The following is a 19,239-nucleotide window of genomic DNA, read 5'->3' on the forward strand; positions in this document are numbered from 1 at the left end:
GACTCTGCACATGTCCCTCTTCTTTCTATCAGGACGGCATCAGAAACTTACCAATCCGATGGAGAAAAGGTGTATCCCGTTTATATATTGTTCTGCCCTCGAATGATCGTACTTCAGTTTAACACTTCTACCAGTTTCTTTTATCCATACAAACTCACACACATAATTTTGGCACGTCAAAATTCTGCTCTCCAATAGGCCTCTTGCAGCACAGCTGCAATGAGCTCTATATAACCTTGTGATGGACTCACTCCAAGACTCATCACAGAATCAAGGTTGTTTCATAACTGCGTGTTTTCACTCACGACCGAGTCATTCAAGATGAACTTCTCAAATATATGTGCTCTTTATATAGGCCTGCAGGGGATTCTCATAGTTTTTCTGCTTCGAGATCATTCTAGGCTCTTAAAGTGTTCATTTTGTTCTTGTAAATAATTTGAATTCCCTTTTGTTAGTCTTCTAATTAAGATTAATATTAGATTATAGGACATCATTGTATAGGTGGTATTTATTTAAGAAGTGATGCATTTACTGATCTTAAGTGTCCATATTGTTATTTGAAATTAATTTTATACTTTGTTGTGAGTGATGTAAGGTTTATTAAGAAGTGAGGTACTTCTTTTATTATCTCCCAACTCGCGTAGTACTGGTAATATCTTGGGTAGGAACATATCGGATCATAGTCACGATCTATGATTGAGGTCAGGTCACCGAGTAAGAACCAGTACATTCAGAATTTGTAGGAAATTGAGCTCGGAAATTTAATTTTCCTTTTTAAACAATTTCTGAATTAAAGCGAATTACGTATTTGTAACAATTTTGCAATTTTGATGTTGCAGGCCTTGTTCGGTAACTTTAGTTAAATTGATAATCTGTAGAATTTCCTATTGTACTTTGAATGATGAGAACTCATCCGAGTTATGAAGGGTTGTAATGTACAGGGCAAGTTGGCCATGCGGTTAGGAGCACGCGGTTGTGAGCTTGCATGGGAGATGGTGGGTTTGAATCCCACTGTCCGCAGCCCTGAAGATGGTTTTCCATGCTTTCCCGTTTTTACACCAGGCAAATGCTGGGGCTGTACCGTAATTAAGCCACGGCTGCTTCCTTCCAACTCCTAGGCCTTTCCTATCCCATCATCGCCATAAGACCTATCTGTGTCGGTGCGACGTAAAGCCACTAGCAAAAAAATAGGGTTGTAATGTAATTTTTTTTTTTTGCTAGGGGCTTTACGTCGACACAGATAGGTCTTATGGCGACGAAATGTAATCTTTATCTGACTTCATTCTGTGTAGCCATATGTAAGCTTAATGGTAATGCATCATAATCAGCACTTTAAGGGCAGAGACTTTTTTTAATAAATATATTTTTTTAATTTTACTTTATTTTTATTCTCTTCTTTTTTTTTTTTCTATTTGCTTTACGTCGCACTGACACAGATAGGTCTTATGGCGACAATGGGATAGGAGAGGCCTAGGAAGTGGAAGGAAGCGGTCGTGGCCTTAATTAAGGTACAGCCCCGGCATTTGCCTGGTGTGAAAATGGGAAACCACGGAAAACCATCTTCAGGGCTGCCGACAGTGGGGCTCGAACCCACTATCTCCCGATCACTGGATACTGTATTAAGGGTTATAAATTTCATGTTGATGGTCCGTATTGAACTGAGAATAACATATGAGTAACAACACAGTAAAGGTTTCCACCTATTCAATACAAAATATATTCACAATATTTTAAAATTACATGGTACTAGTTTCGACCCATCTAGGGGTCATCATCAGCCACATCAAAGCAAAGATCACTCTTGACGAAATCCTAAGAACATGTTAATTTTAACAGTAAGATTGTTATGGAATAACAAGTGAATGTGGTAAATGAAAAGAGATGTTAGTATGGGACAGGTGAGTAATAGCTAATAAATATACAAGGAATATACATAAGAGGTTTGGAACAAAGTATAAAAGGGGGCTTAGTGTTGTAAAAATTATATAATCATGGAAAACAGTAAGTCCTTATAATGAAGAATGCAATGTGAAATGACACATATAAAATTATATATGGCTTAGGAAGAGTGGAGGTGGTTTAGTAGGGGAAGAGGGTTTAAGGAGGGGCTGAAGGGTGCGGGAGAAAGGGTAATTGTCTCTGAAAAGTACCTTTGATTAAATTTAGGATTGAGTTTTTGTTGGCTGCATTATTGTTTCTGAGGAAAGTGATAAATAGATCGAAGAGTATGTTGGGTTTCTCTGAGATTTCATTGAGACTGTGACTGGCGTTAAAGTATTGGTCTAGGTGTATGTAGTAATTTTCCATTATGTCGAGTAAAGGGCCCTTGTTTGCTAATACGAGGATGTCCATGTCTTGTTCGATATTGGTGAAATTATGGTTATAATCTTGCATGTGTTGGCCGATGGCTGAAAACTTGTTGTATTTTATTGCGTTAGTGTGCTCGTGGTATCTGATATTGAAGTTTCTACCGGTTTTCCCGATGTAGGTTTTTCCACAGGTGTTACATTTGATCTTATAAACTCCTGATTTTAAAAAACTGCTGGTCCTGTTGATGTGTGAAGTATTGTGTAAAATGTTCATGTTCTTATAGTTGGTTCTCAAGGCTATTTTAACGCCTTGTTTCTTAAAGATATTGGTTAACGTTCAACAATGATATCTACAAGAAATTCAATGCCAAAAACAAATTATGGTAAATGTTCATAAAAATCCAAGTACAATTGAATTTTTAAAGAAAAGTGAGATATAGAACTCTTTAATTACTGTTTTTGAAATCAGCACCGAAAAATACATAAAGTTTACGTCTCGCTTCCCTTGTATGTTTTTCATTGCAGGTCTGCGTTATTTTTCGTATTGACTATGTCTACTCATATATAGAAAGACACTGCAGTAAAACACATTGACAGGTCAGTATGGATAGTGGGAGAATTAGAATTGTCCTTGCCCTTTTGTGTTCTCTTTCTGTTTATCCCTTCTCCCACACTGACATGTCATTGTGTTTTTCCTGTTACGTGTTCTTGTCTTTCTATATATGACTAGAATTACACTTGTGTGTTCGTTTCCATTACCTACTTATATTGACCCTTTGGGGTTCCTTACCTCCTTTTGTGTTTGTCCTGTGTTCGTATTGCCGGCTGAGTGGCTCAGATGGTTGAGGCGGTGGCCCTCTGACCCCTATTTCGCAGGTTCGATCTTGGCTCAGTCTGTTGGTATTTGAAGGTGCTCAGCTACATCAACCTCGTGTCGGTAGATTTACTGGCACGTAAAAGAACTGCGGGACTCAATTCTGGCACCTCTGGGTCTCCGAAAACCGTCAAAAGTAGTTAGTGGGACATAAAGCCAATAACATTATTATCTGTGTTCCTATTCTTACCATCTGTATTCATCTCTGTCTTATTGTCCTTTTCATTTCCTATGTTTATCCGGTTTTCTTCTTATCCTACACTTCCCACATCAGGACTGAAGATCTGTCAAGATGGCCCCTCAACAGGAGTAATGTTGAAGCCCACCGTTCTAATGAAGCTTGCAAGCAGAAACGAGCTTGTTGGGGCTGATAAGAAATGGATGCAGACGCACTGGGATTGATGAGGAGAGAGCATGTCTATCTGCAGACAGCAGTGCATGGGGATGTGAAGATATCCTTATCCTTTTATATTTAATTTCTGTTTTTCTTCTTCTCACACTAACCTGCCATTGTTTTTCCTGTTATGTATTGGTATCATTTTTCATGTGTTTCTGTACATGAATAAAATTGCACTTGTTTGTTCTTTCCATTACTTCCTCATCTTGACTTTGCACATAGCATAACTTTGATGCTTTCTCCCGTAGTCATGACATTTAGGTGTGTTTAAATGTGGGAAGCATTATTCATGACTATTCACTCTTCTTCTTGTTTAGGTTCCAACTTTATGTCTGAGCCCGAGACAGAGCTGCGACCTAGTCAAGACATGCTGGGACTGGCAATCAAATCTGTGTATGACTGGCATTGTATGGTCGTAGGCAGCTCTCGGGAACATAGAAACTGCACTTTCTATCTCGGTGAGTGTAAACTATATTCCAGTGTTCCATGATGGCAATAAGAATGAAAATATTCATAGTTAATTGCTGTTAAATGAAAATGAGATTGCACATTTTAATAATAATCATAATAATAATAATTGAAAACTATACATTAAACTTCAGCTAATACTAGACTTCATTTATAGCTGTCCAAAGAGCTGTACCACAAAAATTTACAAATATCGAGCAGTTAGCAATAAAGTAGGTACTAAATTAAGAACAGGTTGTTAGGGAGAAATCTTGTTATGTTGATACGATTGATTGATGATGGCCATGTGGGGTAGGATCAAAAGACTTACATGAAGGTTATTTACTCCAATCAGTTATAGGATGTATACATTATTAAATAATCAGACACTAGTGAAAATACAAAAGGATTCATCATCTCTGTACACTGATATCTTCACATTAATTGCTCACCACTCCTGATCAATCCCAGATCCATATCTTTTCAGTATCCAACAAGTTCATTTCTACTTCCCTGTTTCACCAGGAAGTGGTTTTAAAATTAACTTCAGTGGAAGTTCTAGTATAGTGCCCACATAATGTTAAGAGCTCTCCATTCCATAGTTCGGTGCAGCTCATAACTGCTTGCTTAGGGAACTTGGAACGGCATGGCTTAAGGCCAGCGCTGTCCATCCTCCCACCGAGTCACACATCTTGCGTAGCTTGCATAGTTGGTAGTGGACATACATGTAACTTCAGTGAGTAGGATATTTCCGATAGGTATTGAGATTGTGTTTACTGTAGTGTGTTGATACAGAGATGGCAGATGCTATTCCTGGACCATCGAAGGAACAGAAAGCTGATCCTAAAACAAGTCAGCACATTTTTCATAGCAGTGAGAGGAAGATAATTAAAACTTTCTGGAATTTTGTGAAAATCATAATTGGTTGCTCGTAATTAGTCTCTTAAAAGGGCAAGTGTTTAGATGGGTGCAAGTGTCTTGACTCTTCAGAAGGTGAAAAGAGTTCCAGTGCATCTCATCCAAAGGTGACTTTGTTGACTGGCATGCAAAGTATCTCGTTACAATACTTCATTTCAAGGAAGCGTGCAAAGAAATATTTTTCTTGGATGTGTTATGGATTGACAATAATTTGACTGTAGAAAAGTGCTGGCAAAGAGATGATAATATGTCAGTGACTGCTTGGGAAAGTAAACAATTATAAATAAATATAAATATGAAGTAAACAGTTCATAGGGAATTTGCCACCTGCACACAAGTATGAAGGATGAGTTCTCCACCTAATCAATATTTTATTTTACACAATGTCAATATTATTTACATAAAAGGACAGTACCTGTTTCAACCTGTAAATAGGTCATCTTCAGCTGTTGAAGAACCTGCTTAATAGCGACTGTACAGAATAAATACTACTAAAATTAAAATTAAACAAGAATGCCATTAAAATAAACATGAATGCCACTATTCTAAAAAGTACACATGGTACAGTTTTGGGGGTTAGAGGGCTTTTCCCTGGCCCCATGATTTCTGCATATTTCAAACATTATCAAACTCTTAGAATTGTATCCAATTTCAACCTCGGCAAATATAATTTTTGAATTATGTAGAAATCATAGGGCCAGGGAAAAAGCCCTCTAACCCCCAAAACTGTACCATATGTATATATCTTAACCTTCAGTATTTTTTAGAATAGTGGCATTCATGTTTATTTTAATGGCATTCTTTTTTAATTTTAAGTATTTATTCTGTACAGTCGCTATTAAGCAGGTTCTTCAACAGCTGATAATGACCTATTTACAGGTCGAAACTGGTACTGTCCTTTGATGTAAATAATATTGATACTATGTAAAATAAAGTATTGATTAGGTGGAGAACTCATCCTTCATACTTATGTGCTTGAACTATCAATACGGACTATGAAGCTAATAGATTATATAGATTATAGTGTCTGCAACTGCCCTAAATGCAGATCATTGATGATTGATAAATCTCCTTTAACACCAAGCAAGAAAAGGTAGGCCTATTGTGCTTTCACATCAGTAAATATGAATGTTTCAGTATGCAGTTTAAACAGTAATAAGTATGATATTTTTTCCATTAGGCCAGGGAAGCATGGCAAGGTAATGCTGGAGGATTTTGTCATACATGTTATTTGTGATACGATTGAAGAATTCTACACTGTGAAGAAGGTCATCTCTACCATTTGCAACCTCATCCCTAGTTTACAAGGGAAGATAGGTTGGAAAGGGACACCAACTTATCTTCATAATGTTTTGAAAGGCGGGCTTTGTGTGAAAGATAGTGAAACTGCGCTGTTATTAGAGTGTGGTTTTGTTGACTGGCATGCAAAGTATCTCGTTACAATACATCATTTCAAGGAAGCTTGCAAAGAAATGTTTTTCTTGGATGTGTTATGGATTGACAATAACTTGATTTTAGAGAAGTGCTAGCAAAGAGATGATGATAATGATGATGATATAGCAGTGACTGCTTGGGAAATTGTATCCAAATGGTTTATTGTTATCATTGGTCTTATTGGTTCTCGCAGAGGGTTTATTCATGATTCTCAACTAATATTTCAAACTGGTACAACACAAGGCAACTGTCATGGTCAAATGACTGGAGTAAATTTTGAGAGGTGGTTCAGCTTAAAAGTGTTCACCTTATCTGCCTTTGGCATCAGTAATCATGATCAGTAATCCTATCATTGTAAACAAGCGGAAAGACTTCTACACAGTACGACACTAAAAGTGATGATGAGGTGTGAAGTGTGTTATTAGTACAAGGAAAAATGTTCTCTACGACCTAGTATCTGCGAACAAACCATCTGAAAAATCTTCAAGACAAATTTATTGGCTTCTGTAAACGGACACACGGATCTTCGTCTACACTTATACAACTGTGACTTCAATCCCATACTGGCATGGTCAAAAATGTAAAAGGGTATTAAGAAGACAGAATGTGTGAGGTGACATTCCCTTGCAACACCTACAGGAAAAGACTGTCAGTGCATTCTCCAAGGTTTCTGCTTCCAACTGGGAAGGTTATTGCAGGCATGTGGAGACATTGGAGCAACAATATTGGAAGAAAGATGGCATCATAGAAATAGCAATTGATGGTCTGATTGTCGATTTGAATCATGATTCCGATACAGATTCAGGTGACCCACATGCAGATGCTAGCAAATGAAGGTCTTGTACGTTAGGTACAATTTATTATTATTAGGCTGTTATTCATCCGCACACAAGCAGCTACATTAATATTCTTTGCTTACTGGTTTCCTGACTGTCATTTGTCTTTCCTTAGTTTTACAGTTGTTTTTGTTGCTAGTGATATGAAATCTCTGCAGTGAGTTGTTTGTTCAACAGTTGACAGCATTGTTGGCACATGACGTCAGCTTCATTTCCTTGCACTGCATCACCTCAGCTGTCAAAGCTCTTAACAGTGTGCTTGCACTGTGTAGGAGAGAGCTTTATTCTTGATGTGGAGGTTGTATAAGAAAGGCACATAAATACACCAGACTAAAGACACCGGACTGATGGAGCTTGGATGGTAATGAGAAGGGGCAAAAATTGCATGGAAAGTATACAGATTAGTAAGTGAGCTAGAGAAATCAGTTCTATGCTTCGTCACCTTTAGCAACGAACTGGATTATTTATAATACAAAGTTTCCAGATACATTTTGTAAGTAGGTTTTGTTTATTAATTAAATGAATTTGCAACTAATGTATGGTCTTGAATTTATATTTTCTGTCTCAGAAGTGACGTTTTGAGTTAATACGATATGATTGAATAAAATTTATGATGTTGAAAGAATCAAAATATTTCTCTGTTAACAAAGTGTTTTATTAACTTGTTACAAAAATGTGTGCCTTTAATTTTTTTTTTTTTTCATTCTGCATACACTGTTATTTGGGTCATTCCATGTAAAATGAACCAAGCTCACAACCTTACTCCCACAGATATTTACATTGCCTGACAAAAAGTGAAGCACCCAGAAAGAGTGGTTGAAAGTGAATGAAACTACATATATTGAAAAACCATGTGCCTTTATTGAACTGATTACAAAATGGGATGAAAGAGACAAGGCCGTTGGCAGTTACAGGTGGAATGTTGGCGCCAGGTCAGTAGGGTGTGTGTCCGCCCCCTCGGCCACAATGCATGCCCTTGTGCGGTTCGGAATGGTGTCAGTCGTTGGATCCTCTCTTGAGGCAAGTTCGTTCACAGTTATTGCAGCTGTCCCTCCAGATCCCGCAGGTTGGTACTGAGACAGAGTCCCCTTCCAATGTCATCCCACACATGTTCAATGATGGAGAGGTCCGGGGATCTTGCTGGTCATGGGAGGACCTCAGCACGCTCTAGTCAATCCATAGACACATGTGCTGTGTGTGGACGTGCATTATCTTGTTGGAACACTGTCCCAGGGTGCTGTGCCTGAATGTGCGGATGCAGAATGTATGTGACATATCGCTGTGCCGTCAAAAAGCACTATTAGAGGTGACCTGAACGTATATCCTATGGCTCCCCACGCCATGATACCAGGGATTGCGTCTGTGTGTATTTTCACAATATGGGCAGGATCTGCCCTCTGCCCTCGACACCGCGAAACCCGCACACAATGGTCATCGGATGTGATAGAGAAGCGGGACTCATCACTGAACTTGATGCGACACCAGTCGTCCTGTGTCCTAGTGTCAGTGGCAACTGATGCATGGGGCGGTAGGACCTCAATCCAGTGGATGCGAGTCATCAAGACACTGTGCAGGAACTCGCAAGATGTTGTAGAGTCTCCAGTACATGTTCGTGGATGGTGGGTGCTGAAGTTATGGGATCCCGCAATGCTTGGCGCACCATACGACGGTCCTCCCTCAGGGTGGTGTTTCTTGGTTGATCGAACCTGCATAGCGTGATTGGGTGCCCTCATGTACCCATTGAGTCCAACATGGGCTACTGTGACATCTGAATGGCCTAGACGCCTGGCAATAGAACGATACGACCGACCAGCCTCATGCAGTCTCACAATGCGGCCTCTGTCAAATGCTGTCAGTTGGTGGATAGGCTGTCTAACGCGTCTGTGAGGCATCGCAGGTTTTTTGTACTGTACATAGTCCTCTCTGCACGTTTTGCTAAAAGCTGTTATAAGTGGAATATAAAACCAATAACATTATTATAGAAGAGTCACAATTTGAAATATAATTAGGGTCAACAATATCAGTACGGGCTGAGAAGGGCAGGTTGGTCGCTTCATCAAATCGCAGCCGATACCCATAGGGATGTGTCCACGGTGCAGCGCCTGTGGCGAAGATGGTTGGCGCAGGGACATGTGGCACGTGCGAGGGGTCCAGGCGCAGCCCGAGTGACGTCAACACGCGAGGATCGGCGCATCATCCGCCAAGCGGTGGCAGCCCCGCACGCCACGTCAACCGCCATTCTTCAGCATGTGCAAGACACCCTGGCTGTTCCAATATCGACCAGAACAATTTCCCGTCGATTGGTTGAAGGAGGCCTGCACTCCCGGCGTCCGCTCAGAAGACTACCATTGACTCCACAGCACAGACGTGCACGCCTGGCATGGTGCCGGGCTGGAGCGACTTGGATGAGGGAATGGCGGAACGTCGTGTTCTCCGATGAGTCACGCTTCTGTTCTGTCAGTGATAGTCACCGCAGACGAGTGTGGCGTCGGCGTGGAGAAAGGTCAAATCCTCAAATCCGGCAGTAACTGTGGAGCGCCCTACCGCTAGACAACGCGGCATCATGGTTTGGGGCGCTATTGCGTATGATTCCACGTCACCTCTAGTGCGTATTCAAGGCACGTTAAATGCCCACCGCTACGTGCAGCATGTGCTGCGACCGGTGGCACTCCCGTACCTTCAGGGGCTGCCCAATGCTCTGTTTCAGCAGGATAATGCCCGCTCACACACTGCTCGCATCTCCCAACAGGCTCTACGAGGTGTACAGATGTTTCCGTGGCCAGCGTACTCTCCGGATCTCTCAGCAATCGAACACGTGTGGGATCTCATTGGACGCCGTTTGCAAACTCTGCCCCAGCCTCGTACGGACGACCAACTGTGGCAAATGGTTGACAGAGAATGGAGAACCATCCCTCAGGACACCATCCGCACTCTTATTGACTCTGTACCTCGACGTGTTTCTGCATGCATCGCCGCTCGCGGTGGTCCTACATCCTACTGAGTCGATGCCGTGCGCATTGTGTAACCTGCATATCGGTTTGAAATAAACATCAATTATTCTTCCGTGCCGACTCTGTTTTTTCCCCAACCTTCATCCCTTTCGAACCACTCCTCCTTGGTGTTGCATTTGCTCTGTCAGTCAGTGTATATAGATTTTTAATGTATTGTGTTGCATGGTTATCGATATTTGCGATATGTTCAAAGAATTCATCTCGCTCAGGCATTTCCTCTCTTAAACACACCGAGCAAGTTGGCCGTGCAGTTAGGGGCATGCTGCTGTGAGCTTGCATTAGGGAGATAGTGGGTTCGAACCCCACTGTTGGCAGCCCTGAAAATGGTTTTCCGTGGTTTTTCGTTTTCACACCAGGCAAATGCTGGGGCTGTACCTTAATTAAGGCCACGGCCACTCCTAGGCCTCTCCTATTCCATAGTCGCCATAAGACCTCTCTGTGTCAGTGCGACTTAAAACAAATCATTGCTCTCTCAAAGACATTGACCTTTTCTCTCTCTCTGTCCTATTTTTAAATTTTATTTATATCACACCAGTACAAGTAGGTCATATGGCAACAGTGTTACAGGAAAGGGCTAGGAGTGGGAAGGAATTGACTATAGCCTTGATTAAGATACAGCACCAGCATTTGCTTGCTGTGAATATTGGGGGAAACCACGGAAAACCATCTTCAGGGCTGCCAGCAGTGGGGTTCGAACCCAATATCAGCCTAATGCAAGCTGGCAGCTACGTGACCCAAACCGCGTTTTTTACTGTTACACGCGCGGTGCCTCTCTCTCTCTCTCTCTCTCTCTCTCTCTCTCTCTCTCTCTCTCTCTCTCTCACATACATACATACATACATACATCATCTCTCAAACCCAGCATAAAACATACAGCATTTTATTGTGTCAGATTTGCCATCAACCAGTCTTCACTATGCTGCAAAACTCGGGTAGAGAAAGTTGCTTCATTTCAGCTGGGAGGCTTTTTGAAAACTAAGCAGACTGACAGTAAAGTACTGTAAGGTACACAGTTGTTCTTGTGAAAGAGGAGGTTAGGGGTACATCTTGGTCCATTTGTGATCTAAAATTTTTAACTCGCAAGAAATATTTAAACTTTTCCATTTCCTGTCCAGCCTTTGGTTTTGTATTTTTTAAATTTAATCCTTGTTGTCAGCCATTTACCAGGGTAATCATTTTTTAAAAATACAGCTTTGGCTCTATGAAAATGAAAATTGGTAAATTTTCTGTGTCTTTCTTCTCTAACTGTCACTATATCTGTCTTAATCCTCTGCTTGATTTTAATATCCTTTTTACTATAAGTCACACAACTTACCTATCAAAGAGTGTCTCTTTGCAATTATTATATCCTTTAATCATATTCAAATATATAATATATATTGTACTCTTTATCGTATCCTATCCTAGTATGTATTTATAGGTCTTGGAAGAAGTCGTGTTTTCCAGTGGGTAGAAAAAAGATGGCAAAGAGTGGATCAGACAATAGAATTAAGTCCTGATACCTTGGTATATGCTGAAATGGTTCAGGAACTGCGCGGAGAAGGCAGATCTCAACGGAAAATGAACTCTTTGCATATAATCGATGCAATAGTGCTTGGAGGAATGGATATTCGCAAAGAACACCTTACAAAAAGGTATTTCCATAAGCTACTTCATTGCTAGTCTGTCGTATGTTCAGGTGAGTCTTTGGCATTAATTACATGAAAATTGTTTGTGTTTGTCAGGAGGGAGCTGTGTTGCAAATTTGCTCGTGCTTTGCAGAAACCAAGCCGAACAGACATGATACCAATACGAGTAAAAGATCACTATGATTTGGATCAAATAGAAGAAGTATTCCACAGGTAATATGCAACATTTGGTGAGCATCTTCTGTAGAATCAGAATTTTATGTCTTGCAGTACATTTATATATACTTTAATTATCATAACTGTTAAGAATGTTGTTCAGTTACTTTTAAATTTTTGGTGGTTTTATTTATTTGTGTGATTTTCATCCATTCAAACTTGAAAATGCTGAGTATTACTCAGGTAAATCTACAAGAGAAAATCAAGAAATGTAGCAATTCAAACAAATATTTTGAATCTTGAACATGTTTAATATAGATTGACTTTTTATCGTTCTCAGTGCAATTTCATTTTGGTGTACATAAATATCACACGAGATATGTTCACTTCCTTACATAAAACCACTTTATTTCCACTATGTCAATTCCTTAACAACACACAGTTATACACAATTAGGCAAAACTCTACACTATTAAGAGAAACACACTAAAGCAGTTTACTTTCGATTCTGTAAGTTACAGATATCAACTAGTCCATACACTGATTATTCACTTTGCCATCACAAGGCAAGACTGACTGCCCTCTCATTCAAGTAGATTCTGACAAATACTGATATCAGTTCACTCTAACCTGCACTCTATGTTCTCTTACTGCTCTGTCTCTCTGTCACTGACTGACCGACCGACCGACTGACCGACTGACTTCACCACGGAGTCCAACACTGACTCCACCACAGAGCCCAGCTCTGACTCCAAGTTCAACACTGACTGAATGTCACACTGTAGGCCAATATATATATATACTGTTCGATAAACAGTCTAGAATTATCGACTTCTGGAAATGTTCTTGCAACCTAGTTGCAACACTCTAAATGGAACGCACAAGGGGCATTCGATCGTCTGGCCTCTCAATTGGAGTAGATCAAACTTGAATGTTCGATTATCGTTTATAAACACACATGGACGTGTATATAACATTCCTAATGATCCTGCACGTATCTGGATAATAAATCATTACTGTAAGTTTCCAGAAACCTCCATATGTAACAGAATGATAATGAATTATACCCAATATACTACGCCCTTCCCGCATCCAGGATGGATCACGTAAAAGAAATACCGACCAGTCTCTCAGGGTTCATGATTTTTTTTACGTGGGATTAAAGACACACCGATACGTCATACTTCATCTATCAGCTGAATTGATTGACATCTCCATCCGACGTATCACTGGATCGCAAGTACACTCGATAATTCAACGTCTTAATTCTAAGTTATCTTTCACCAGTGCAGAAAATTTTAAATGACACTTCATATAAATCTTGACTACTAATATTTATTCATAATAGAAATATTGGCAAAGGAAAACAAAATCATGGAGTTAATTTTTTTTTTTAAATGATTAACATTTGACCTGGTAGCTCATCTTTTCATCACAATTGAAATGTGCTATTATCTTATCTTTATTCAACAGTCATAAAGAAAACTGGTAAAATATGAAATATCAGCATAGGAAATTGATAGTTACGTTAATGTATTACACTTATTTATTCATATCAGTTTCTGTTAATGTTAATATTCTCAGCTGTTCTTAGGACAAGCTATTAAAATAAGATTTATTCATCTTCAATTGGATTATCTCAAAATATGATTGGAGTATCCCTCTATAAGCATCTGGGAAAGTGATAAGATTCTTATTTATTAGCAAAAATTTGCTTCTAATCAGTTAAAGTTGCTATGTTATTCAGTATCATGTCTTATGTTAACTTCCCTTTACAACATAAATTAATCATTGAGTGTAACCAGGTATTCAGATCCTTAAGTGGGCCTAAATATCAATATGTGACCTTGCGTGAATCAGTTAAAATATGTAGGGAACATCATTCTCAAAGACATTGTGAGTTATCAATTCAGTTACATTTCTATACAAAGTAGCAATCATCCATATTAACCTAAATATGCCATAATTAATTTGAGAAAATGTGATTTTTCAGTAGAAATTCTAAGTTAAAAATGTCCAAGTGAACGAATACATTTTGATGATCTTATCCTATCAATATATTCAATGAAAGTCAAGATAAGTCATTATCATAATATATGGATTTTCAATGAAGTATAATGTCATTAAATCATGAATGTATATGATCCTAATTTGCCTCAATCATTTCATCTCTGTCTTCAAATATTCTATTTCCACCTATTATTTCATCATAGCAACACATATTCCTTCAGTTCGTCTTTCATTTCTTTCATATAACAATATTACAATTTCTTCATTAAGATACTCATATCAAATCATATCTCTTCTTATCATTCCAAATATTTCACGATTTTACCTTTCTTGATGCACAAATAACCTTATTCTCATCTATATATATAAAATAAGAGTTTTGTCTGTACATTGCTCAGAATTAGAAAAGAATGGTATTTCTGTATCGGTCATGAACACAGTAACAAGAAAATGCATTTTTTACTTTTCCGTAATTTCTGTCTGTCTGTCTGTCTGCCTGTCTGTCTGTCTGTCTGTATGTATGTATGTATGTATGTATGTATGTATGTATGTATGTACACGCATCACGAGAAAACGACTGAAGAGAATTTAATGAAAATCGGAATGTAAAGTCGGGTGATGAACCGCTACAATCTAGGCTATAAATTATTTTAATCACGCTGAGTGATATGGTAGTTTAGGGGAAGGCCAGAAATTTAATTCTCAAATTTTTATGTTATTAGTGGTCGTGTCTTAATGAAAATCGCTAGACAAAGATGGGAAATAAGTCGCTACAATATAGGCTATACACGCTGAGAAAAATGGTAGTTTAGGGGAAGGCCTAAAATTTAATTGTCAAATATTTATTTTATTAGTGGTCGTATCTTCACGAAAATTGGTATGCAAAGTCGGGGAATAGGTCGCTAGAATCTAGACTATCAATAATGTTATTCGCACTGAGTGAAATGGTAGTTTAGGGGAAGGCCTGAAATGTAATATATATATAAAATAAGAGTTTTGTCTGTACATTGCTCAGAATTTAAAAACAATGGTATTTCTGTATCGGTCATGTCCACAGTAACAAGGAAATGCATTTTTTCTTTTCCGTAATTTCTGTCTGTCTGTATGTATGTATGTCTGTATGTACACGCATCACGAGAAAACGGCTGAAGAGAATTTGATGAAAATCGGAATGTAAAGTCGGGTGATGAACTACTACAATCTAGGCTATAAATTATTTTATTCACGCTGAGTGAAATGGTAGTTTAGGGGAAGGCCTAAAATTTAATTCTCAAATATTTATGTTATTATTAGTCGTATCTTAATGAAAATTGGTATGCGAATTCGGGGTAATAATTCGATATAATCTAGGCCATAAATAATTGTATTCACACTGAGTGAAATGGTAGTTTAGGGGAATGCCTAAAATTTAACTCTCAAATATTTATCCGATTACTGGTTGTATCTTAACGAAAATCGGTAGGAAAATTTGGGAAATAATTTGCTACACTCTAGACTATAAATATTTGTATTCACGCTGAGACAAATGGTAGTTTAGGGGAAGGCCTAACATTAAATTCTCAAATATTTATGTTATTAGTGTTATTAGTGGTATTCAAACCTATGGAATAAGTCGCTATAATCTAGGCCATAAATAATTTTATTCACGTTGAGTGAAATGATAGTTTAGGGGAAGGCCTAACATTTAATACTCAAATATTGGTGTTATTAATGATCGTATTGATAAATACTACATAACTAATATTATATAGCATGAAATTTCCGATCATTTATGTCTTATACATTGTTACTGTACCGGCTAAAAAGATCATAAAGATATTCATGAATTTGGATTCTTGCTACTTAGTCCCTGTCACCGACGAGTCACGAGAAAGTGGGTAAACAGAATTTAATGAAAATCAGTATGTAAAGTCCAAGAAAAAGGAACTACAGTCTACGCTGTAAATAATTTTATAACACGCCCTAATATCACAGAGTCGAAAGAAAACTAAATGTGAAGGCCTACAATATAGAAAGCTCATAAAATTGATCAACAATAACATTACATTGATCATTGTTTGTTGTGATGTGCTTTGTGACTTCTGTTGCCACTCATCTATCATAGATATGATTACTGCTGCGTACCGAGTATTTTTTAAAATTTACTTTACGTTGCACCGACACATATAGATCTTATGGCAACAATGGAATAGAAAAGAGCTAGGAGTGTGCAGGATGCGGCATTGGCCTTAATTAAGGTACATACCAGCATTTGCCTGGTGTGAACATGGGAAACCACGGAATACCATCTTCAGGGCTGCCGACAGTGGGGTTCGAATCCACTATCTCCTGCATACAAGCTCACAGCTGCGCGTCCCTAACCACACGGCCAACTCGCCCAGGCGTACCGAGTGTAACAGCCTGCCTGAATATTGGCGGGAAGTAGCTGGGGAGGTAGATAACTTTCTTCTTTGTGTGCCATTCCTCTGATTCATACATTTTCTGATACTACTGGTACGTAACATACTGGTTCATCCTGGTCATTCCAGCTCTGAAACTCTGGACTGTTACGTCGGCACCGTGATACTGTTCGTTAAAAGTGAGAAAAGGTGATGTTTTCCATTTGAATGAGTGTTTTATATAACATTGCTTTTGATCGCTACATTCCTACTGACGTTTTTGTAATGATGTATGTTGACTTCAGTTAGGAAAATCACAAAGTCAGTCTTTCTGACAATCCCGTAGCGAAGCACGGGTACATCAGCTAGTATATTCATATAATTGGATCACTATCTTCTTAAATAATATCAACATTTCTTCTGTCTGCTGTTATTTCCATATCTAGTGCTATCTTAACTCATTATGATAACATATCACCTATATACACATTTACACATCACTTGGCATATTATTAAAATCTTAAAATATTCTCCTCATAAGAACTTCAAATACGATGTGGCATAATGTGTTTGGATTCTTTGCTTTCACTGAAATACTATTATCACATTACTATAATGCATTTCATAACTGGGGTTAGTTACATTTTTATTAAGAAGACTACCTATTCCCTTTATATAGTCATAATAAATAAATCACTTGCGAGAATCTAACACAATTTAGGTTATTTTGAAGACAATAACGAAAAAACATATTAGGCTTTAACTACAGATCGTTGATTCATGTTAATATCTATCAGTCTGTATACATTTTATTTAAGAAACTTATCTCTTTTTCCTTTGCTTCCGGAATGATATCATTGCTTGTTCATCCTCCCCAGTCGTGGATGATGGTCATCTTGCGTGGTTGGTCATCTAGATGTCATTTGTGGTGTTGATCCAGCTCCGGTTTATTCAGGTAGCCTGCCTCACGTCTTCTTAGAGACCCATGATGATCTTCACTTGCTCATTGATGAAATAAGCTGTAGTATATGAATGATATTGAAGCCTTCTAACATACTTTAACAATTAGAGTTTGTTTAAAATAGCTTTGCATAATTCTGATTTCTATCAGACCTCCAAGATGTCTGCAATTATCTCAGTTTATATGTCATAAAGAATTACTTTATGAATTCATACAGTGATGATATTGCGTTATATCAACCATTTGCTTCACTGATCAAGGCCTTGTTCTTGCTGTCTGTAGTATGGCTAATAACCAAGTCTTGTTGCGTACTTTATATATATATATATATATATATAAAACACGTTTTATATTAATATTCTTATATGTTTTGCGTTATCTTGTTATTTTATTGATGTTAATCTTTATTTCTTCTTCTTAAATCATCTTCTTTCTCAATATTTTGTAAGATTCAGCTCGCTTCTCAATATAATAAACAATTATAATTTTGTGTGGCTATTTCTAGCCGAGTGCAGCTCTTGTAAGGCAGACCCTCCGATGAGGGTTGGCGGCATCTGCCATTTGTAGGTAACTGCGTGTTATTGTGGTGGAGGATAGTGTTATGTGTGGTATGTGAGTTGCAGGGATGTTGGGGACAGCACAAACACCCAGCCCCCGGGCCATTGGAATTAACCATGATGGTTAAAATCCCCGACCCGGCCGGGAATCAAACCCGGGACCCTCTGAACCAAAGGCCAGTACGCTGACCATTCAGCCAACGAGTCGGACGCTTCTCAATCAGAATACGTCTGCTTCTTAAGCTTGCTTTTTCATCTGTGTCTCTTGTACAGTGTTAGTTCTTTTAACAATTCAAATTCTAATTTTGTCTTTATCACTGCCATTACAATCCTATATATTTCAAGATTGCATTATTCTAAATTTCCATGACTTTCTATACTTTAACAATTAGAGTTTGTTTAAAATAGCTTTGCATAATTCTGATTTCTATCAGACCTCCAAGATGTCTGCAATTATCTCAGTTTATATGTCATAAAGAATTACTTTATGAATTCATTATGTTTAATTTCGTTGTCTGTAATCGCATTCATTCCAACTCTATTTTGTATTGTTTCTGGAATAGTGGAATGGCACAATACAAATATTACTGAGTTTTCTACTGTTTTTGACTACCCAGATTTTGAGGTTATACAAATGTACACTACATGTTTACAGAATATGATCGTACTTAACATTTAATAAAATAATTTAAATATGTTAACAATACGTATTTGAGGTTATACAAATGTGCAATATATATTTACAGGGTATAGTCGTACGTATCATTTTTATAAATATAATTAAAATACATACATACATCATTATAGGCCGTTATGGGTTTGAGCGTTCAGTCTGCAAGCCTCTTTAATTTACCAAATGTCACCAAAATCCTCTAATTGCAACTAGTGCAGTGGCTCCATTTATTTCTATACCTCTTGTATTTAAATTGTTAGAAGCTGAATCTAACCACCATCGTCTTGGTCTCCCTCTACTTCTCTTACCCTCATAACAGAGTCCATTATTCTCTTAGGTATCCTACCCTCCTCCATTCGCCTCACATGACCCCACCACCAGAACCAGTTTGTGTGCACAACCTCATCCATCGAGTTCATTCCTAACAGCCTTTATCTCATCATTCTAAATACCCTCGTGACATTATTCCCACCTGCTTGTACCAGCAATCATCCTCGCTACTTTCATGTCTGTTACTTCTAACTGGTGAATAAGATATCCTGAGTCCTCCTAGCTTTCCCTCCCATATAGCAAAACGTTGGTATGAAAACAGACCGATGTAAAGATAGTTTCGTCCGGGAGCTGACTTCCTTCTTGCAGAATACTGTTGA

At 38.3% G+C, this 19,239-nt stretch overlaps 1 protein-coding gene across 1 annotated transcript in view; it reads left to right on the forward strand.

Moving 5' to 3' along the window:
* Cmtr1 (Cap methyltransferase 1) overlaps positions 1 to 19,239 on the forward strand; it is a 240,378-nt gene that overhangs the window by 172,143 nt on the left and 48,996 nt on the right. Inside the window, exons 13-15 of the mRNA XM_067135097.2 lie at positions 3,898 to 4,038; positions 11,647 to 11,860; positions 11,951 to 12,067. Of these exons, the coding sequence (XP_066991198.1) occupies positions 3,898 to 4,038; positions 11,647 to 11,860; positions 11,951 to 12,067 (472 nt within the window). The remainder of the gene's footprint in view (positions 1 to 3,897; positions 4,039 to 11,646; positions 11,861 to 11,950; positions 12,068 to 19,239) is intronic.

Source organism: Anabrus simplex, chromosome 1, assembly GCF_040414725.1.
Source record: "Anabrus simplex isolate iqAnaSimp1 chromosome 1, ASM4041472v1, whole genome shotgun sequence".
Taxonomy (NCBI): domain Eukaryota; kingdom Metazoa; phylum Arthropoda; class Insecta; order Orthoptera; family Tettigoniidae; genus Anabrus; species Anabrus simplex.